This window comes from Amblyraja radiata, chromosome 34 (genome assembly GCF_010909765.2).
Source record: "Amblyraja radiata isolate CabotCenter1 chromosome 34, sAmbRad1.1.pri, whole genome shotgun sequence".
NCBI lineage: Eukaryota > Metazoa > Chordata > Chondrichthyes > Rajiformes > Rajidae > Amblyraja > Amblyraja radiata.
The window spans coordinates 25,058,932-25,082,618 of NC_045989.1; the positions used below are offsets into that span (position 1 = coordinate 25,058,932).

A 23,687-nucleotide genomic window follows, 5' to 3' on the forward strand; every position below is an offset into this window, starting at 1 on the left:
TAAAGACACTGAAGCCAAATGCAGTTATCCAAAGCCTTGCTGTTGCTAAAATCAGCCAAGATTATAGCATTCTGGCCTTTCATTAAACCATGACGGATAACTGAGAATGCAGCAAATACTCTATTTGACATTTTATATCCATCATATATGGCACTCACCAATGATATGAATCCGATCACACACATTACTGCAGGACTGCAATGGTTGAATTGAAATGGTATTCACCTAAATTCCTAGACTGAAAGAACTAAATAAACCAAAGTTCAAAGTGATTTTAAGAGCAATGAGATTGAAAGTCCTATTGCATGTGGTCGAGTATTTTTGCCTGGAGTATTTTTACCTGGAGTATTTTGGTCTGGAGTATTTTTACCTGGTGTATTTTGGCCTGGAGTAATTTTGCTTGGAGTATTTTTACCTGGAGTATTTTTACCTGTAGTATTTTTGCCTGGAGTATTTTTATCTGGAGTATTTTTGCCTGGAGTATTTTGGTCTGGAGTATTTTTACCTGGAGTATTTTGGCCAGGAATATTTTTACCTGGAGTATTTTTACCTGGAGTATTTTGGCGTGGAGTATTTTTACCTGGAGTATTTTTGCCTGGAGTATTTTAGCCTGTAGTATTTTTGCCTGGAGTATTTTGGTCTGGAGTATTTTTACCTGGAGTATTTTGGCCAGGAGTATTTTTACCTGGAGTATTTTGGCGTGGAGTATTTTGGCCTGGAGTATTTTTCATACACAGACCAAATCAAGAGTTTAAATCACGATGCTAATATTTTTGTGCAGATTACTTATTTGACCTGAATTGAGCGGGAGAATAAAAACAAAGAATTCTTTGTCACTGGATTAATTATGTACTAATATATCCATCTATCTTACCATTCACAAGGTCTGCTAGTTGTATGGCACTTCTGTTGAAATGTTCATAGTTAGTCGGTAGACAGTTCACACGAACACAGGCCTCAATAAGAGGCTCCCAGCTGCCTCAATCAGCAATTCCTGCTACACAGGTGGTTATAATTATAATCAGTTCTTGAAGCCACTTTAACGATTAATTTGGAGGCTTTCATGCATTTCATTTCCACATTAATGCGATGTCATAGTGATGGAGTCATATAACACAGAAATAGGCCCCACAGCCCAATCCGCCCATGCCGACAAAGACGCCCCATCTAAACGAGCCCCATTTACCTGCGTTTGGCTCATATCTCTCGAGAATTTCGCTATCCATATACCAGTCTGAAGAAGGGTCTCGACCCGAAATTTCACCCACTCCTTCTCTCTAGAGATGCTTCCTGTCCCGCTGAGTTACTCCAGCTTTTTGTGTCTATCCAAATGTCTTTTTAAGTTAGGTTTAGAGATACAGCGCAGAAACAGGCCCTTCGGCCCACCGAGTCCGTGCCGGCCAGCGATCCCTGCACACTAACACGATCCTACACACACTAGAGACCCATTGTACACACACACCAAATGGATAGGTGATGTTTCACTAAGTGCTGGAGTAACTCAGCGGGTCAGGCAACACCTACCCAGGTCATGCGACGTCATCACTCGGGTGCTCCTCGGGTTATCTCGGGTTCTGTCAGGAAACCGGAGCCGAGGCGCGAGCGAACTTCGTGGAAAGTCTCAGAAGCGCATTCGGAAGCTGACGGGATCTGCAGAACAGAGCCCACTTGCTCGTTCTTTCTGCGTCTTTCGAAGAACCGGTGGGGGGGTGACGTCCCTCCTGGAAAACAGTGCCCAGCGGGCAGCGCGTTGAAAACTGCGCAGCTTGTCGCGAGGAGCAAAGGCATTGTGACGTCATCCAGCTCGCCTCAGCACGTTAGATTAAAAAAAAATCAGATTGGTGAACAATTTTAGTAATTAACTCGGGAAATAATGAATCAAATTTTCAGACGAGGGGACTTTTGAAATCATGAAGTAAATCTTTACCGGAATATGTAAACATTTCACCGTTACTGCGTCGGGTTTTCGAGGAGATGTGAATCAAAGAAATAGTTCAAGCAAGCAAATATCCCCACAAGTAAACATTCAAGATCAGAGTTTTATAATATAATAGATGTCCAAAAAGAAGTGGCTGGTAGGACAATTGAAGGTTAATTTTTTTTAAATTACCAATAGTTCCTAGATTGGGGGCAATTCATAAATTTGAATACTAAACTTATTCAAAAAGAAAGGGATACAGAAAGTAGGAATCTATAGGCAGTTACCTTGATATCTGAAGTATGGAAAATGTTAGAAGATATTATCGGCTATCTTCTAGCAGGGCATTTAAAATATTTCAAGGTAATCGGGCAAATTCCACGGTTTTGTTAATGCGGGCATTAGTGCTCTTAGATGAAGTAACCTTTGCTGCGGATGCAGCAGGTATCAGAGGTTATGGGGAGAAGGCAGGAAAATGGGGTTAGGAGGGTGAGATAGATCAGCTATGATTGAATGGCGGAGTAGACTTGATGGGCTGAATGGCCTAATTCTGCTCCAATCACTTATGACCAGAGACCACGTCCACTAGATTGCAAGCTTTCTCCTGCTGACCACCACAATGGGTGGACATCCTTAGAGTAGCAAGGGTAAGTGTCAGAAACACACCGACTTGCGTCTGGTTCTGTTCAACACACATGGACTTCATTTCAGCACAGTATCCTCTGCGTGAAGCACTTTAATCTTATGACTTAATTATTCCCTCAGAAGTTTAACCACCATTACTGCAACTGTAATCATGAAGCAATGTGGCTCTTAACAATCACCCTGCACACCATGTCCAAAATTAAACACAGGCAATTGAATGCAGGATAAATGCTTGTAATTTTCATCATGTGAAATGTTATTTTGTCATCACCTTCCACCAAAGAATGCATGAATACAAGATAGAAACACAAGCCTGGGGCATACGTTCAAATGAGATTGGGTGGCACGGTGGCGCAGCGGTAGAGTTGCTGCCTTACAGCGCCAGAGACCCGGGTTCAATCCTGACTATGGGTGCTCTCTGTATGAAGTTTGTACGTTCTCCCTGCGACCTCGTGGGTTTTCTCTGGGTGCTCTGGTTTCCTCCCACATTCCAAAGACGTGCAGGTTTGTAGGTTAAATGGCTTCTGTAAATTGTCAATAGAGTGTAGGATAGAACTAGTGTACGAGTGATCGCTGGTCGGCGCGGACTTGTTGGGCCGAAGGGCCTGTTTCCATGCTGTATCTCGAAAATTCCAAAAACTAAAAACGAAAATTCTAACATGAAATTTGGGAATCAAAATAGTTGGGTTGCCACAAAGCACCTTGAAACCAATGTTCTGATTCACTCTGTTCCACTGGCCAGTTTTAAAGTAGCGGTTACCGTGACAACATTAGTGTGCACATTACTCCAGCTCCTCTCACCTTCTTCTCTCTGCAACTTCACATACAAGCGAGTTCTGTTGCAGATTCTATGACCGACTTATTAGCTGTTTCACTCCCACTGATGTCACATAGTTCACTGAGCTTTTTCAGTTGGTTTTCTGGTGCTAGCACAAAACCAACATTAGTGAGAATGGGCCAGGGTCTGATGTTCCTAGGAAGACTATCTCCAATAAGGAATTTTCCTTTTTAAAAAAATAAATATTATAATAAAAAATGAGGCAATTAACTTTTAAAAGGATTTACGTGTAATTCTAATTGATAATTTGACTGAGGAGCCTGAAGAAGAGTTCTGACCCAAAATGTCACCTATACATCGTCTCTGAAGATACTGCCTGACCCGCTGAGTTACTCCAGCACTCTGTGAAACGTCACCTATCCATGTTCTCCACAGATGCTGCCTGACCCACTGAGTTATGGTGCAGTAGCATCTATGGAGCTAAGGAAATAGGCAATGTTTGGGGCAAAACCCTTCTGGAAATAGGCAATGTTTCGGGCCGAAACGTTGCCTATTTCCTTAGCTCCATAGATGCTGCTGTACCCGCTGAGTTACTCCAGCACTCTGTGAAACGTCACCTATCCATGTTCTCCACAGATGCTGCCTGACCCGCTGAGTTACTCCAGCACTCTGTGAAACGTCATCTATCCATGTTCTCCACAGATGCTTCCTGACCCGCTGAGTTACTCCAGCACTCTGTGAAACATCACCTATCCATGTTCTCCACAGATGCTGCCTGACCCGCTGAGTTACTCCAGCACTCTGTTCTCACATCTATGTTGGAATGATCAGCCGACTTTGGTTTACATTATTTATCAAACTGTTTGAGCTTTGATGGTGACTAATTGTTTCATTGATTGAAATCCATTTTTAAGTGGAAAAATGAACTTGCAAACAGCCACATGTTACAATGATAGTTTAACCTTTTTTTACTGCTGCTGTTTTGAAGATGAAATATTGATCAAAATATATGGAGAACTTCCCTGTTCCACTTTGATTTTTGCCATGGTACATCATGGTCCTCATGCCATGTTACACTACAATACTCACTGAGATGGCAGCCTAGATGTTGTAGTTCTGAGATTCTAGAAGGGGACATGAATTCATACCTTCTCCCTCAGACTACTCATGTACTTTGTGTCATCTGCAGAGGCAGAGACAAATTGCAAAGACAAAATGCCCTGTCAAATTAATAGTTATAAAAAGGGAAATCTAAATTTGAGTAATTGAATGCAATACATTTGCATACATGAAATGGGAACACAGTGCATTTTTAAAATCATGTTTAATTTTACAAAGAAATATTTGTAGTTAACAAAAAATTGTTCATTTTTTTAAGCAGAATTTGTCGTCAAGAATATTACTTGCTGATTTATTTACAGATTATCACATTGGATACATCTTTGGCAAGCTGTGATTTTTAAGCTTCTTGTGAGCATTAAGATGGCCCAAAATAGCAAATATCATTGCATATCACAAAAGCAAAATGTTTTAACATTCACGATGCTATGGAATAACTTAACTAAGAAACCAACCAGCCAGACACATTATATTCTTAATTTTCATTAAGTCCACAAAGCCTTACAACCTGTTCCAATTCCAGATTTCATTCCGAACCTTCATTTTGACTAAACGCACTCAACTGAAGCTGAGAAAACATTTAAAACAACAAAGGAAGCATAATTAAATGGGGTTTTTTGCACGTTTTTGGGAATTACATTCACAGATTTCAGGAAAACTGTGACAACAGCATTTGGAATCAGACTTGAATGCTTTAGGTTATTTGAAAATTAAAATGTCTGACTGTGTTTATGGGTCTGGCCGACCTATCCATACATAAAGTTATTTCTTCAGACACGAAACTGGAATGTGAAAAATATGGCATAAGTGCAGATGAAAAGGCATCTTTAATCAAACAGAACTCAAGCTAAAAGTTAGTATCAAAAGTGCCTTTTGATCCAGATAATCAAAGAGTCGCAACAAAGAACCTTTCATGCTATTAAAAAAATCTTATTCATAAAATGAGGTCTCGTGAACTCTGGGTTCCATTTGATTCTGATCTTCATCACCTATAAAACAGGAATGTTCGAAATCTGCATTCCATTAGTTCTGAGAACCAGAGAAGGGAGCAAAAACATGCCAACGTCACTGAAGAACGACGAGGTCCTGGCAGTTTCATGGATGAAGGAGTTCAAGATCCTCTCTCCATCACTGCAACCAATATGAGAAGAGACAAATTAATGGTGACTTCAAAATCCATCGTCCCTATAAAGGGTTGGGAGGAGTTCAGTGACTCGTGGTGGAGCCACAGAACATGTCTTTGTGCAAATTAGGGTTCTGACTGTGCCGGTTTCGACTGCGAACAGAGGAGAACATGGTGTTACAACCAAACACCTTGCACTTGTGAAGCTGACGAAGATGTACTGTTTTGTAATGGGCTCGGAAAGTCCCTTTGTTACTGTAGAGCTTCTGGCAAATGTTGCACATGATGGGCGAGTTGGCAGAAGGAGATTTCAGCAAACAGTCAATGGGTTCTTCAACCGCGGAGGATAGTTGGTATAACTTATCTTTCGCCATTATATCATCCTGCTCGAAACCCTCGTCATTGTTCACAGGGATCCCTTCTTCACTCCCAGCATCTGACTCCCAAGAATGGACACTGCTTCCCGACTTGACACTGGATGTGGTGCTTAGATCCAGTACTGTTCCATTGTAAAAACCATCTCCTCCTTGGACCTCATTGGAAGACTCAGGGGTGCTGTGGAAAGGAAAGCCAAAGTGTTCGCTTCTGTTCTTCCCTTTCAATATTACAGGAGTATGTCCCATCTGGGTTCTCACCAGAAGATCTTCACAGAACTCTGTTGATAAAGGTGTGGCGCTGAAGAAGTTTTTTTGGGTCTCATATGATCCTTTGGTCAGAAGTTTGTGATGAAGATTGATGTTTGCACTATGTCTACAGAAAACACAAGAGGACAACAAACCAGTGAGCCTATGGGCCAGTAATCAACCAACAAGCAACCAAGCACTAAACGCTATACTCTGATTCTGTATCTGTACATTGTAAATGGCTCGATTGTAATCATGTACAGTCTTTTTGCCGACCGGTTAGCATGCAACAAAGGCTTTTCACTGCACCTCGGTACACGTGACAATAAACTAAACTGTACTGAACTGATTGGATTTTGCCAGACATCAAAATATTAAAATTCACCTACAGATATTCTGCTGAATTATTATATTGCTACAATAACCATACACAAGCATTTAGTTTATTTAGTCTGTATCAATATTGCTTGTGGAGGATATTCTCCTGTAGTGAATCTTACCAGTTGATGGATCTGACATTTTAATTACCTTGCCACATGGCTTCAAGTGTTTCAGGTCAATAGGGATTAGGTAGACTTTTTAAAACTTGAATGTGACACAATAACAGGCATAAACATACCAGATACAGCTTATATGGGACATCTTGGTTAGCACGGATAAGTTGGGCCGAAGGGCCTGTTTCAGTGCCGCATGATTCTAGAGAGTCATAGAGTCATACAGCATGGAAACATGCCTACAATGGCTACACGTCCCACCTTCCTGCATTTGACCCATAACTCGCTAAACCTGTCATATCCATGCACCGTTTCTTAAACGTTGCGATGTCCTTGCCTCAACTATCTCCTCACGCAGTTCGTTCCATACACTCACCACCCTTTGTGTAAAAGAGTTACCACTCAGGTTCCTGTTAAATCTTTCCCCCTCTCACCTTAAACCTATGTCCTCTGGTTCTCGATTTCCCTACTCTGGGCAAGACACTCTGTGCGTCTACCCGATCTATTCCCCTCAAGATTTTGTACGCCTCTATAAGATCAAGAGCTCTATGACTCTATCAGTGGGTTTCTCTAGCTCAATGCTTATTCACGTGAATCTTTTATGACAGTCTAACTTTATGATGAATTAAATATCATTCCATTATGATTATGTCCCTTTCATTTCAACAGAGACATTAATTGATCAATATTATCCTTTAACTTGGATTCAAGTTTTTTTCAAGAAACATTCCTTAAAAGTTTTTTTAAGGAAACTTTGAGGAATTTTTTGGGATTTCCAAATTTAGCTATGGGGGAAGATCTTTAATTGATGATTGGGGATTGAGCAGTTTGCCTTTTGCCCATGGAAGCTATACATGGTAATTGTCATTATATCTTCTCATACATTTGAATTTAACTTTCATTCCTTAGTTTAGTTTAGTTTGGAGATACAGTGCGGAAACAAGCCCTTAGGCCCACTGGGTCCACGCCGACCAGCGAACCCCGCAAAGTCTAAGAGTAAACCTAGCAATTATAGACCTGTTAGTTTGACGTCAGTGGTGGGCAAATTAATGGAAAGGATACTTAGAGATAATATATATAAGCATCTGGTTAAACAGGGTCTGATTAGGAACAGTCAACATTGATTTGTGCCTGGAAGGTCATGTTTGACTAATCTTCTTGAATTTTTTGAAGAGGTTACTCGGGAAATTGATGAGGGTAAAGCAGTGGATGTTGTATATATGGACTTCAGTAAGGCCTTTGACAAGGTTCCTCATGGAAGGTTGGTTAAGAAGGTTCAATTGTTGGGTATTAATGGTGGAGTAACAAGTGGCTGAATGGGAGATGCCAGAGAGTAATGGTGGATGGCTGTTTGTCAGGTTGGAGGCCAGTGACTAGTGGGGTGCAACAGGGATCTGTGTTGGGTCCACTGTTGTTTGTCATGTACATCAATGATCTGGATGATGGTGTGGTAAATTGGATTAGTAAGTATGCAGATGATACTAAGATAGGTGGGGTTGTGGATAATGAAGTAGATTTTCAAAGTCTACAGAGAGATTTATGCCAGTTGGAAGAGTGGGCTGAAAGATGGCAGATGGAGTTTAATGCTGATAAGTGTGAGGTGCTACATCTTGGCAGGACAAATCAAAATAGGGCGTACATGGTAAATGGTAGGGAATTGAAGAATGCAGGTGAACAGAGGGATCTGGGAATAACTGTGCACAGTTTCCTGAAAGTGGAATCGCATGTAGATAGGGTGGTAAAGAAAGCTTTTGGTGTGCTGGCCTTTATAAATCAGAGCATTGAGTATAGAAGTTGGGATGTAATGTTAAAATTGTACAAGGCATTGGTGAGGCCAATTCTGGAGTATGGTGTACAATTTTGGTCGCCTAATTATAGGAAGGATGTCAACAAAATAGAGAGAGTACAGAGGAGATTTACTAGAATGTTGCCTGGGTTTCAGCAACTAAGTTACAGAGAAAGGTTGAACAAGTTAGGGCTGTATTCTTTGGAGCGCAGAAGGTTAAGGGGGGACTTGATAGAGGTCTTTAAAATGATGAGAGGGATAGACAGAGTTGACGTGGATAAGCTTTTCCCACTGAGAGTAGGGAAGATTCAAACAAGAGGACATGACTTGAGAATTAAGGGACAGAAGTGTAGGGGTAACATGAGGGGGAACTTCTTTACTCAGAGAGTGGTAGCTGTGTGGAATGAGCTTCCAGTGAAGGTGGTGGAGGCAGGTTCGATTTTATCATTTAAAAATAAATTGGATAGTTATATGGACGGGAAAGGAATGGAGGGTTATGGTCTGAGTGCAGTTAGATGGGACTAGGGGAGAATACGTGTTCGGCACGGACTAGAAGGGCTGATATGGCCTGTTTCCGTGTTGTAATTGTTATATGGTTATATTATATTAACACTATCCTACACCCACTAGGGACAATTTTTACATTTAACAAGCCAATTAACCTACAAACTTGTACATCTTTGGAGTGTGGGAGGAAACAGAACATATCGGAGAAAACCCATGCAGGTCACGGGGAGAACGTACAAACTCCGTACGGACAGCACCCGTAGTCAGGAATGAACCCGTGTCTCTGGCGCTGCATTCGCTGTAAGGCAACAACTCTACCTCTGCGCCACCGTTCCCTTCTTGAAGTCTAATGTGTCTTGAATTTTACAACAATACATTTGGAAACAGTGGGGGAAAATGGAAAGAAAATAGCTTCAATTTCCTTATCGCTCTGCCATGTCACAATCGTGAATGTTCCAACACAATCTCTGATCAAAGGAATGCCAATGTTGTAAAATGGGTGGGTTCATTACAACTGGGGGAAGGAGGACTCTTTGATATTGTTTACAGAGGAGATTCTACTCAGGGAAAGACAGCACTGCAGAAGAGGTGTGTATCCTTCTATCCAGAGATGCTGGGATTGTCCCGCTGAGTTACTCCAGCATTTTGCGTCTAACTGCAGAAGGGGAATCTGACTTTTGCTTGAACTTGCAGATGGAATGTGTGTTTTGATTTACTGGGTGATTTCTGATATCTGCTTGTCATGGGAGAGATGTCAGAGTTTGGCAAGGCTGGGAGGAGAAGCAGATTCCTGGGGGGGTGGACATACTGTGGGAAGTATCACAGGCTTGAGAGAACCAGAGAAGATCCAGCAGTGGACAGGATATGACAAAAACCCTGTATGAAGAAGAGCCTCGGCCCTATCATGTTCTCCAGAGATGCTGCCTGTCCCGCTGAGTTACTCCAGCACTCTGTGAAACGTCACCTATCCATGTTCTCCACAGATGCTGCCTGACCCGCTGAGTTACTCCAGCACTCTGTGAAACGTCACCTATCCATGTTCTCCAGAGATGCTGCCTGACCCGCTGAGTTACTCCAGCACTCTGTGAAACGTCACCTATCCATGTTCTCCACAGATGCTGCCTGTCCCGCTGAGTTACTCCAGCACTCTGTGAAACATCACCTATCCATGTTCTCCATAGATGCTGCCTGGCCCGCTGAGTTACTCCAGAGCTTGGTGTATTTTTTTTGTAAACCAGCATCTGCAGGTCCTTGTGTCTACACTAACTGTAATGTTAAAATGGTGTTTGTGTCTCAAGCAGAGATAGGAATATTGGCAGTCCAGAAGCTGGATGGGGAAATCTTGGAAAAGAAAGAGGTGAGACATGGCAAAAGTGGGCAGGTAAGCCACCTGTAACTTTCAGATGGAATGTGTGTTTTGATTTATTGGGTGATTTCTGATATCTGCTTGTTATGGGAGAGATGTCATAGTTTGGCAAGGCTGGGAGGAGAAGCAGATTCCTGGGGGGGTGGACTTTGCCACTTTTCATTTCACTGCACATCTCGTATGTGTATGTGACGAATAAACTTGACTTGACTTGACTTGTAAATGTTCTGCAGGAGGGCAGATCGTGCACTCTGCCCTCAGTAGGAGGAGAGGAGGTAGCCTCGCGACTCCATTTTAGTACATGTAGGAAGGCACTGCAGATGCTGGTTTATACCGAAGATAGACACAAAGTGCTGGAGTAACTCAGCATTTGAAGAAGGGTTCTGACATGAAACAACATCTGTTCCATCTCTCCAGAGACGCCGCCTGACCCACTGAGTTACTCCAGCATTTTGTGTCGATCTTCCATGTTAGTTAGGTTTGATAACCAGGGAAGTGGTTCAACTTTTGGGATCAAATGTTGGGAAGTTCCATGGAAGGAGGCATTCTCATCTACCTGGAAAGACTTTACTGCAGACCTTAGAGATACAGTGTATAAACAGGCCCTTCAGTACACTGAGTCAACCAGCGATCCCCGTACACTAGCACTATCCTACACGCCACGAACAATTTACAATTTTACCAAAGCCAATTAGCCTACAAACATGCACGTCTTTGGAGTGTAGGGGATCATCCAGAGAAAATCCACGCGGTCACAGGGAGAACGTACAAACTCCATACAGACAGCGCCTGTGGTCAGGGTCGAACCCAGGTCTCTGGCGCAGTAAGGCAGCAACTCTACCGCTGCACCACTGTGCCACCTCAAAGCGCCCAACCACTCCTCTGGAATGTGTAGGAAGGAACTGCAGATGCTGGTTTAAACCAAAGATAGGCACAAAATGCTGGAGTAACTCAGCGGGACAGGCAGCATCTCTGGAGAGAAGGAAGGGTCTCGACCCGAAACATCACCCACTCCTCTGGAACCTATTTTAAGCCTCTTCTGTGCTAATAGTTTATTTGGCAACTCTTTGCACAAAGGGAATGTTCAACTACAAACCATTCTGAATGGTTTTAGGCCAATGTTTGAGCAAGTGGCCCATGAGTCAGTGACATGAACCAAGTCATGTGATACGTGAAGTGGACTTGACAGATAGATGTGAGCAGTTGCTTGTGGTTTTTGTGTTGGGCTCCTGCAGGGGTCAGCCCTGAACTAGGAGGCACGTGAAGTGTGTGAGAAGGAACTGCGGAACCTTCTTTATACCCAAGATCAGACGCAAAATGCTGGAGTAACTCAGGGTCAGAACCCTTCTTCTCCCTGAAGCAGCTCTGACCTGCAAAGTCACCTATTCTTTTTCACCAGAGATACTGCCTGACCCCTTGTGTAACTCCATCACTTTGTGTCTGTCTCCAGAAGCTACACACCCTTTCACACAGTCCAACTAATTTTACAAAATTAATACTGTAAAATATTATAAATTAAATATTTTCTCCCCCTCCTGGGTGTAGCGAGGATAGCTGAGGTGTTAATAAAACACTTTGAGTGATAATTGGTTTGTTGCCATTTTTTAAAGGAATTATCAAAAGATTGATTAATATATAATTAATTTGTGTCAAAATTAATAGAGGATAACTCCAGAAGTGTGATGAATATAATAAATATGAAGTGCCAGATCCAGAATTAGCTGTGTTGTGGGTGCTGGAAACATCCATCTTCAGTAGAGGGGCAGGACTGAGAGGCAGACTTTGGTCTCAACTCTACTGGGAGATTTGGAATGAAGAAATCAATCATTTGGGGCTCCAGCTGTAGTGACCTCTGATGAGATATGTGTGTACATGAGTGCTGGCATATGTATGAATGAGGGAGCCAGAGATAGAGATGCCTCTGTACTCCATCATTACTGACTGAAACTTGGCTCCTGGGTTAATGGTACCTTGTCTAACATTGACATTGCAGGCGGCACAGTGGCACAGCGGTGGAACTGCTGCCTCACGGCTCCAGAGATCCAAGTTCAATCCTGACGACGGGTGTGTGGAGTTTGTACCTTCTCCCTGTGACCACGTGGGTTTTCTCTGGGTGCTCCGGTTTCCTCCCACATTCCAAAGACGTGTAGGTTAATGGGCCTCTGTAAAATTGCTTCTAGATGCCAAAGTGGGATAACATAGAGGTAGTGTACGGGGTGATCGCTGATCGGTGTGGGTTTGGCGGGGTGAAGGTCCTGATTCCATGTTGTATCTCTAAAGACATATTTTGATCTGACTATCGTTTGCATCACCAGACTGCTCAAAATGTGCCGATTTCATCTGATCAAACCTGACCTGATGGAAAAGCCCCTCATCTTCTGATCTCTTCACCTTATTCCAAAGGGAAGAGTTTATTTAGTCTAGTTGAGTTTAGAGATGCAGTGCGGAAACAAGCCTTTCAACCCACCGGGTCGGCACCGACCAGCGATCCCCGCACACTGACACTATCCTGCACACACTAGCAACAATCTTTACATTTATACCAAGCCAATTAGCCTACAAACCTGGACGTCTTTGGAGTGTGTGTGAAAACCCACGCAGGTCACAGGGAGAACGTACAAACTCCGTACAGACAGCACCCATATACAGGATCAATCCCGGGTCTCTGGTGCTCCCAGCACTGCAAGACAGCAACTCTACCATTGCATCACCAATTGTATGCTCCCAGTGGTACATGAGAACGTGCTGCTGATATTGGTGATATGGGTGAAGGGGAGTCCTCTACTGTAACCATTGATGATGGTTTTATACAATTGGAAGTAAGAATCTAACACATTGGGCTGGGATTTCCACGAAGGTCAGGATGAGTGAGGATGGTTTATTGTTTTATTTCAAAGAAAATCTGTGAACCTTTGGAATTTTCTAACAGCCTGATCACACAGCTACAAGTTCACACCCAAATATAACAGCTTCTTATCCTTGTTATTTAATAAAAGTTATTGCAATTGAAGATTTCAAATGTCTGCGTTCTCTATTCCACTGAGATTAACGCTATACCACACGACTTGTGCCTTCATGTCTCTCCTTCAGAATCATCATCTTCTACATCCAACACCAAGGTGCTATTATTCAGCAGTAGTTCCAGCCCCAAATTAACTCACCTCTCCATACTCACTACCTTGGTTACAAGGTTCTGCTCTAACCGTGGGGTCCTATTTCAGCCAAATTGGTACTTTTAATATGATATAATTTTCATCAAAAAGACTTGGTTAAATTGATGGTACACAAAAGTGCTGGAGAAACTCAGCGGGTACAGTAGCATCTATGGAGCGAAGGAAATAGGCAATGTTTCGGGCCAAAACCCTTCTTCAGACCCTTCTTCATTGGTTAATTTGATCATAGAGTCACACAGGCCCTTCAGCCCAACTTGCCCATGCCGACCAAGGTGCCATGTCTACACTAGTCCCACCTGCCTGCGTTTGGCCCATATCCCTCCAAACCTTTCCTATCCACATACCTGTCCAAATATCTGTTTCACGTTGATATAGGACCTGCCTCGACTACCTGCTCTGGCAGCTCATTCCTTGCACCCATCATCCCAGCAAAATTAAGGAGAGATGCTGGAAGAACTCGGTGAGTCAGGCAGCGTCTGTGGTGGGAAAGGAACTTTCAGATTGAGATCCCTCATCTGCGTATCATTTTGGTTAGGCACAGGAACAGGCAGGGAATGGAGGAATAATGGATTATGTGCAGGTAGATAAGAGTTGGTCATGGCATCATGTTCGGCACAGACACTGAGGAAGAGATGGTAAACAATGTGTACAACAAGCAATTTCCACTAAACTCCTGATCAATCTTTTCTTTGCGGCCCTCATGCCATCTGATGTTGCCACAGTTCCACATATCTCACCCGTTTACCTGTGATTAACATTCACGTCAAAAACTCATCCTCAGCCTCTTCCCGTTTACAAACTATTACCTCATCCATAACTTAGACTTTAGAGAGTGCAGAAACAGGCCATTCAGCCCATTGAGTCCACAACGGCCAGCAGTCACCCCATACACTAGCACTTTCCTACACACTAGGGACAACTTATAATTTTACCACAGCCCAATTAATACAAACCGGCACGTCTTTGGAGTGTGGGAGGAAAGCGGAGCAGTCGAAGAAAACCCACAAACTCCGTACAGACAGCACCCGTGGTCAGGATCGAACCCGGGTCTCTGGCGCTGTGAGGCAGCAACTCTATCGCTGCACCACCCTAGAACCTATCCTGGAAATACTCTGAATCTTTGTGGTAATTCAATCCGGAGGCTATGATTTACCGTTGATTGATTGATATTTTATTGTCTCGTGTACCTGGTATAGTGAAATTCTTTGTTCTGCATACAGTGCACGGGTATGCAAAGAGTCGCCACCTAAAGGGCATCGACATAGTTACTGTTACCTGCGAATGACCGCGGTCAGTTGTAACCGACCAACAGTGAACACGGCAAAAGATGTTCTCAATCATCTGTTTTTCTCTCTCCTGAGTCAAGGCTGTTGTAAGTTACCAACATTACACAGCGAATGTTAAGTTGCTCCAGGCTTATGTACTCATTGTCTACTGCACTCAGTAAAAGAGCAGGGAAACCCCTTAAAGAGACTTTAAAAAAAATATTTCACCCCATAGCTTAAATTATGCTGAAAGTAATTTTCTTTCCAAGACAATATAATCTAAGGCCTTTTTTATTTTACATCTGAGAGCAATTTGGTGAGGTTTGTTTTAATGTAATAATGAGAAGACAAAATTGCAGGTATGCTGTTCCAAGGTCTGATCTCTCTCTTTCACTCTCTCTCTCCCTCCCTCCCTCTCCCTCCCCCCACAGGTATTTTGTGCGCTCCCTGCTTGCACGGACTGCACAGCTGTGCCCCCCTCTGCCCCTGGGGGCCGGTACAGGTGGGGCGGCCAAGATTCCAACAGCGGCGTCTCAGACACACAGCTCTGCTTTCTGTACCTGTGCCAGACACAGCCCGGGGGCTCTGCCAAGGAAAATCCAGGCAAAAGGTTTTCAAAACATGCAAGCGAAACGCCAGGACCAGGGCTTTGAGAACAGGACGGAGGCGAAGTGAATCAGAATGTTATTGAACCAGCCACCATCGGGGTTTTTTTTTTCCACACAAATAAAACAAGACAAGAAGCAACGTTGCACTGACCTGTCCCTACTGCGCCTCGAGGGGAAAGCAGCGTTACACCCTCCTACTGTGCACATGTGCATTTCCTTTAGATGCACGTTTTTGTAATGCAATTTAACACTGTAAGAACTTTTAAACACCTTCTTGCAGACATAGCAATAGTTAGGATTAGAAGTACCCTGATTATCCCTCTTCTCGGCGTCTGGCTGTAGACACGAGCAACTATTGACCGCCGGCCCGTCAAAGCAGAGTGGTCTGGCCCTCTGTTGCATCAGCACCCTGCCCAAGTCGCCGTTCATCAGCCTCTGCTGCACCTCCTTATAGTTGGTCATCAGCAGGTCTGCCTGCAGCCACCCTTGTGATTTGGACAGCAGGCTCTCGCTACTGTCCCCCTCGCTCTCCCTCGGCTCGTCCCCAAAGGATGATATGATTACAGTTCGCGCTTTCACCAGGGCATCACCGTTCTCCAAGTGTGAATCGCCGCCCGCTTTGGCATTGGCATTGCCATTGCCCTGTGCCCGGGCATCAGCGGCTGTTATCATGTCTTGCTGCTGCCCTTTGGGGGCCTGTTCTTCCACGTCGGACCCACTTTCTGTTCTCTCCAGGTCATACTTGATACTCTTGTACTCGTCCTCGCTTCTGGCGTCACAGTTGGACACGCCGCTTCCTGCATCTTCCAGTTCCTCCATCATCTCTATCTCAATCTTCACCGGCATGCTGCTCTTGCGGGACTTCTTTTTGGGCACGGGATCCACCGCCGGTTCCCTGGCGGCGAAATACTCTTGGATGGAAGGGGCGGCGTGGGGCAGGGTCGGCAGCGCCACTTGGGGAAGGGCCAGCTCGGCCGGAGACACCAGGCTGCGGTAGAAGGGGAACACCGGCTGCACTGTCTTCAGGTTCTGGAAGGCTGCACCATGCCCGATGTTGCCGAGACCAATCTGAGCATTACTCTGAACATTGGCCTCAGCTCTGGGATGGTCGAATCCAGCGAGGGAGCGGCCATCGCAGGCGTCAAGCCTTTTATCATTGACTTGGATAACTGTGGCTGAGGGGCAGTTTCTCAGGTCCTTGTCCCGGTTATTTTTCATAGTCGGCATGTGTAGCCTGGGGTTGGGGTTGGAACTGTGTCGGTTGCGACTCCGTAGAGAGCTGAACACCATGTTGCACCCTCCCACCGTGCACTTGTGTTTGATTTTCAGGTGGACAGCGTTGTAGTGGATCTTCAAGGTGCCTTTATCATAGAAGGTCTTCTCACAGGCGCTGCAGTAAACCCGTCCCTTGGTGGACAGGCTGCCTGGTGTCTCCATCGACCTGTCCCGGCTGGGATGAGAACCCACCTGAGCTTGCTCAAGCTCTGCGCTTGGGGTAACGCTGAGCGAAGGGGATGTCACCTCACTGGACTCATTGGTGGAGTCATTCTTCAGGTCGAGGGTAAACTTATCTTGGGAAATTTGGCTATTTTCTTCAGCGCTCTGATACGGGTCGGCGCCCGAACTTGCAAGGAAATTCTTGCTGATAGGAATTGGAATCTCTTGCTTGGCTTCCCTTGGCTTGTCTTGAGGCTGATCGAGGAGGAAACTGTTCGGAGATGTCCCCAACAGGGGCATGGGGATCGGGTTGAAAAACTGGAAAGGCAACATAAAGGCCAAGTTGTTGACGATTTTCTCAAAGTGATGAATGCTGCTTGGATTCACTTTGTCCAAATGTGTCGGCAGGCTGGGGCTCCGCGTTTGATTACTGCTCTCTATAAACGCTCGGATATCAGAGTTGCTCTTGGCTGATGGGACAATAACTGCATTTCCTTCCTTCTCTTGGATTGCCATCAGTTCAACAATGGACTTGGTTTCTCCAAAACGAAGGAACTGGTGTAGCGAGACCATTTCCTCATCATAGGTCATTATATTCCACCGATCAAGTACTTTTCCAGCGACATCCTAGGGCACAAGAATTGGTGTGGATTAAAACTCTTACAGCTTCATGTTAACATAGAGAATAGAAACATAGAAAATAGGTGCAGGGGGAGGCCATTCGGCCCTTCGAGCCAGCACCGCATGTTGATGCATAGGTTTAGGTTTGGTATTGTAACGCGTACCGAGGTACAGTGACAAGCTTTGTCTTGCATGCTATCCACTCAAATCAGACTTCCCATTCATAAATACAATCAAATCAAACTCAAGTACAATAAATAGGGCAAAGGGCAAGATACAGAGTGCAGAATATAGTTCTCAGCATTGTAGTGCATAGAATTATATAACATGCAAATAGGCCCCTTCCCAACTCATCTACACTAACCAATTAGACTTACTAAAAACATAGAACATAGAACAAATTGTAATTATGTGATTATTATAACTAGTAAAAATGGTTTCATGTTTTCATGCTTGTGAATTTTCCAAATGTACTCTTGATAGGAATGTGGAAATAAAGAACTGTAGATGCTGGTTTCTAGCAGAGATGGACACAGAGTGCTGGAGTAACTCAGCAGGGTCAGGCAGCATCTCTGGAGAAAAAAGATGGGTGGCATTTTAGGTCAGGACCCTTCTTGGTTTCGACCTGAAACGTCACCCATCCCTTTTCTCCACAGATGCTGCCTGACCCACTGAGTTACTCCAGCACTCTGTGTCTGTCTCTGTTGATAGGAATCCCTATGGAAAGGACATGTTTAAGTGTTGGACAGTTTTTCGAACATGTTGGCATTGGGTAGTTGTGCACAGTCATCAGTAAAAACTCTTTAAAAATTGTAACCTTTACAGCAGTCACAGAAAACGATAGACTCGTTTATAAGCAAACAGATTGCTCAGCATTAAAGCAGATTAACTGACTCTTGATCCAAAAACCTTGCATCTCATACATCTTCTACAATCTATTATTTTGCTTTAGTTGGAGATATTTTCCGTTTATAATCGTGCTAGAGAGAATAAGTTGAAAAAACAAGGCAGAACAAGACAAAGCAAAATCCTGACATTTGTACTGCTTGTGCCACTATCTCTTCCCTCCATGCCATTGAACGAGTGCACAATGATTCATCTAGTCTCAAGTTCTTAACTAAAGCATTGTGGAAAACAAAGTAGGAGACAAGTGAAACAAGATTGTTATTGGATAAGGTCTTGATTCTCCTCTCTGTGCATCGTTCCCCCACCCTGGTCAATGTACTAGTTTTAGAATCGTCCTGTTGAGTCTCTCTGTATAACTCGTTATCAATTATCCTACAGCCAACAATGGACTATTGTGGGCTATACCTTTCCTTGATTATTGTTGCTTTTTGCACATCATTTGTCCTATTTACCATTTATATCTCTCGTTTCCCTCTCCCCCGACTCACTCCGAAGAAGGGTCTCGATCGGAACCGTCATCTATCTATTCCTTCTCTCCACAGATGCTGCCTGGCCTGCTGAGTTACTCCAGCATTTTGTATCTGACTACAGGACCTGAGCCTCCAATGCTAGCGCTGCTCCTCGGGTTAAGAGTTCAGTCTTGAACCCATCACCAACCTCCATGGGAGGACCATTCTTGATTAGTGCGGGTGTCAGGGGTTATGGGGAGAAGGCTGGAAAATGGGGTTAGGAGGGAGAGATAGATCAGTCTTGCTTGAATGGTGGAGTAGACGTGATGGGCCGAATGGCCTGATTTTGCTCCTATTCCTTAGAACCTTATGACCATCTCTGGCCCCTCAACCCTCCTCCCAGCGGGTTGATTTAGTTGGAGTGCAGTAAGACCTCAGCTAATGGAATCGTAGCCTTTACAATGGCAGTCAAAGCCGGCAAACCTTGAAGAATATAATAGAGTTCCTTCCCAAGACAATCTCAACCAGATCTGCAAGTATCCATGAAGCCTCGCAGGCACAGCAGGCAACCAGCGAGCGTTGTCGAGGGATAAATCATTATGGTGTTCATTAGCTCACGTAGATTTGATCTAGAAAGTGAATCTCCTCAGGAGATTTTCTCAGGCACTGAGCCAAGATTCTGAAATATTCCTAACAATATTTATACCCAGTAAGGTGGAAGTGGATGATTGGAGCACATGATTGCCAGACCACTGATGTCAATGATTCAGCATCACCAGGCACATTCAAATGACAGTAATCAGCAATTAGGGATAAAGGTCTAAACCAGTGGTTCCCAACGTGGGGCGTACGCCCCACAGGGGGGCAATTTGATTTTTAAGGGGGGCATCAGGTAAATATATGTAGTTTATGTTTCAGATGTTATTTTGAGTAAATTCCATTTTCTGAGAATTATTTCTTTGTCTGCTCGTGCTAAAATATGGGGGGGGGCATCAGGATTTTAGAGGTGATTAGGTGGGGCATGGCCAAAAAAAGTTGGGAACCACTGGTCTAAACAGTGAGACAAGCACATCATTTCGACACTGCACTCATTTAGTGTGTAATCCCACCTATCACCAACAGTGTGTTACAAACTTTATTTCTAAAGCTAAATCTCTCGCATAGAAAGAATATGTGTTTGGCCGGCTATATGGGATCAAGGTAGAGAAGTATAGAAGTGGGAGGTCATGTTGCAGCTATAAAAGATGTTGGTGAGGCCGCATTTGGAGTATTGTGTTCAGTTCTGGGCACCATGTTATAAGAAATATGTTCTAAAAGTTGGAAATGGTACAGAGAAGATTTACAAGAATGTTGCCAGGACATCCTGAGGGTATGAGCTATTGGGAGGTTGAGTAGGCTGGGACTCTATTCATTGGAGCACAGGAGGATGAGGGATGATCTTATAGAGGTGTATAAAAGCATGAGGGGAATAAATCGGGTAGTCTCTCTCCCAGAGGTGAAGGGGAAAGATTTTATAGCAATCTGAGGGGTATGTTTTTCACACAAAGGGTAGTGTGTGTATGGAACAAGCTGCTGGAGGAGATAGCTGAGGCAAGGACTATTGTAACATTTAAGAAGCAATTAGACAGGTACATGGATAGGACAGGATATTGCCAAATGCAAGCAAGTGGGACTAGATGGGGCATGTTGGTTATTGTGGGCAAGTTGGCCAAAGGGCCTGTTTCCACACTCTATGACTATGACGCTATGACTAACTTTTGTTTCTTGGTTAACTCTTCCATCTTACTAGTTCCAGTTTAGTCCTCAGCAAAGGGCACCCTCTCAGCTCAAACAGCATCCTCTGCTGTGTTATGGGTGGTGCCAACCAAATGCAAACACAACAGGAAAGAACTTCCAACTTCTACAGATGCACCGTAGTAAGCATTTTATCGGGATGCGTCACAGCTTGGTTTGGGAACAGCTCCATCCTAGACCGCAAGAAATCGCAGCGAATTGTGGACGCAGCCCAGACCATCACACAAACCAACCTCCCTTCCATTGACCCCATCTACATTTCACGCTGCCTTGGCAAGGCCAACAGCATAATCAAGGACCAGTCTCACCTCGGTCACTCCCTCTTCTCCCCTGTGTGAAAGTGTGAAAACGCACACCTCCAGATTTAGGGACAGTTACTTCCCAGCTGTTATCAGACAACTAAACCATCCTATCACCAACTAGGGAGCAGTCCTGACCTCCCATTTACCTCATTGGTGACCTTCTAACTATCTTTACTCTGACTTTATCTTGCACTAAATGTTATACCCTTTATCCTGTATCAGTACGCTGCAAACAGCTCGATTGTAATCATGTATAGTCTATACACTGCCTGGATAGCACACAACAAAAAGCTTTTGACTCTTCCTCAGTACATGTGACTATAATAAACCAAACTAGATGTGAAGAGGAACACAGGAAATATGATCCCATAAACCCTACAACCACACACATCCAAACTCTCCTACCATATGGTTATGTTACAAATAATATGTTATTTCATAAGAACATAAATATTACACGTACAGAATAAAATATTAATGTTATACTGAATTTTCTCTGAACACTATGTATTATCATCAGTAAACAGATCAGTATCAATCAGAGTTTACAAGCTCTGGGCAGCACTTCAGCGGTTGATGTCACTCAGTATTTAATTGCGTATAATTTTTTACATTTATGATCAACTATCTGTTTTTTTCTTTGCTTTAATTTAAAAGGAAGTGTGCTTGTTTTATGTACTAATGATCTATTATCTGTTCACACGCATATTTCTCTACATCTGGGTCTGGTTTACGTTGCAGAAAGAAACTGGGCTTGGTCTACCTGTAGTTGAGTACGTGGCTTGATGGGCAGAAGATTTAGAAGCATCGATATCATTCGTAAACTCAAATGGAAGTTGCATTCTTGGGTCAAACCTTCAGGGTTGTCCCGACCCGCAACATTATTTAGTGGCATGGTGGCGCCAGAGACCTTGGTTCGATCCTGACTACAGGTGCTGTCTGTACGGAGTTTCTGAGATGCTTATCTAAGATGTATCTAGGTGCTTATGTCCAGTGATACTTGTACGGAACTGTATACGAAAATGAATTTCATTTTTGACAAATAAAGTACCAAACCAACATAAAGTACCCACCTGCACTAGTCCCACCTGCCTGCGTCTGGCCCATATCCCTATAAACCTGCCCTATCCATGTACCTGTCTAAATGTTTCTTAACATTGCATTTAATTGGAATACTTACCCAAACACGGAACCTCACACTCACCACTCTCAGCCCAGTTCCCCAACCATCTACTTTCAATAGGTAGACAAAAATGCTGGGGAAACTCAGCGGGTGAGGCAGCATCTATGGAATGAAGGAATAGGTGACGTTTCGGGTCGTCACCCGCTGAGTTCCTCCAGCATTTTTGTCCACCTTCGATTTTCCCAGCGTCTGCAGTTCTTTCTTAAACCTACTTTAAATAGTTCACTTCTCAGTCCCATTCAGTTTTTTTAAACAAAAATCTCATACAACATACAATTCCTTCCCAGAAACCAATTGCTCATTGATGCAAGCAATTTGTAATAACAATAAATCTTTGGCAGAGTTTTGTTAAATACTAATGTCCAAATATATTGAATTAAAAATTAAAGATATATTAAATAATTTCCAGATGGGAAATTACTTTACAAAACTAGATCAGAAACTAAGAAAACAATACCATATTTATGTCATTTTTTCACTTATTTATTCTACAATATAAAATGGCTTGAAACTCTTCTGGAATGTTTTTAATTTAAATTATAAGCTTGACATAAAACAGGTGAAGGCCTTTCTCCACTAAGACAATGCTAATAAAATGAAGGTGCCTCAAACATTAGACAGACGCGTTCTAATCAAGAGGGATAAAACGTCCATAATTGACACTGATTTGAGAGAATAAGTCACTAGAAAAATATTCTGAATTTATTAAAAGCCTTACAACATTAAAATAAAATCACCCTAATATTCCAATGAAGAGTTTCATGTCACTCAGTACATGTAATGCCACACTAGATGTATTGGCACTTCATTAGACTGAATAATAAAGTTATCTGAGTTCCTCAACTAAGTATTATTGGCCTGAAATTTGTGAACGTAGGCTTACACTTTTAAACCTACCGCTTATTGTTTTCTGTTGAGGGATGGATGTGGTCACCTCTGGCCACCCTGGAGCAGATGTCCTACTACGCCAGTGAATGGTCCATTTCATTGCTATTGGTCCGGAAATGCATGTGTGAGGATATCAAATTTCCTTCTTGAAGGGATTTAATGAACATAAGAAGTACGAGGAGGCCATTCGTATCCTAGCCCCTGCTCCACTATTCATGGTTGATGCTTCATCTCAGCATCATTTTCCTCCACTAACCTTCTAATCCTTGTTTCTCTTGATATCTAAAATTCAATTGATTTTTGCCTTGAATAAAATCAGTGACTGGACTTCCAAATCCAAAGATTCGTTACGTACCAGGTGAGAAAATCTGAGGAAGGGTCTCTACCCGAATCGCCACCCATTCCTTCTCTCCAGAGATGCTGCCTGTCCTGCTGAGTTACTCCAGCATTTTGTGTCTACATTTGAGGAAATCTCTCATCTCAGTCCTGAATGCTTGGTCCTTAATTTGAGGCTGACAGAGGTTATGGGGAGAAGGCATGATATTGGGGTTCAGAGGGAAAGATAGATCAGCCATGATAGAATGGTGTAGACTGGATGGGCCGAATGGCCTAATTCTGCTCCCCGAACTTGAGATGTTCCACCCTGGTGCTAGACACTCTAAAACAGAGGAAACTTCAGCTCTGCAAATATGCTGTGAAGCC

The 23,687-nt window shown here is 43.5% G+C and overlaps 1 protein-coding gene across 2 annotated transcripts in view; it reads right to left on the minus strand.

Moving 5' to 3' along the window:
* Window positions 1-4,648: 4,648 nt before the first annotated feature.
* Window positions 4,649-23,687, minus strand: part of LOC116991683 (zinc finger protein basonuclin-1-like) — a 94,941-nt gene continuing 75,902 nt past the window's right edge. For both annotated transcript variants that reach the window (XM_033050508.1, XM_033050509.1), the window contains exons 4-5: window positions 15,557-17,469; window positions 4,649-6,333 (exon numbers count right to left, since the gene is read on the minus strand). In XM_033050508.1, coding sequence (XP_032906399.1) covers window positions 5,667-6,333; window positions 15,557-17,469 — 2,580 coding nt within the window. In that variant the 3' untranslated portion in view covers window positions 4,649-5,666. The remainder of the gene's footprint in view (window positions 6,334-15,556; window positions 17,470-23,687) is intronic.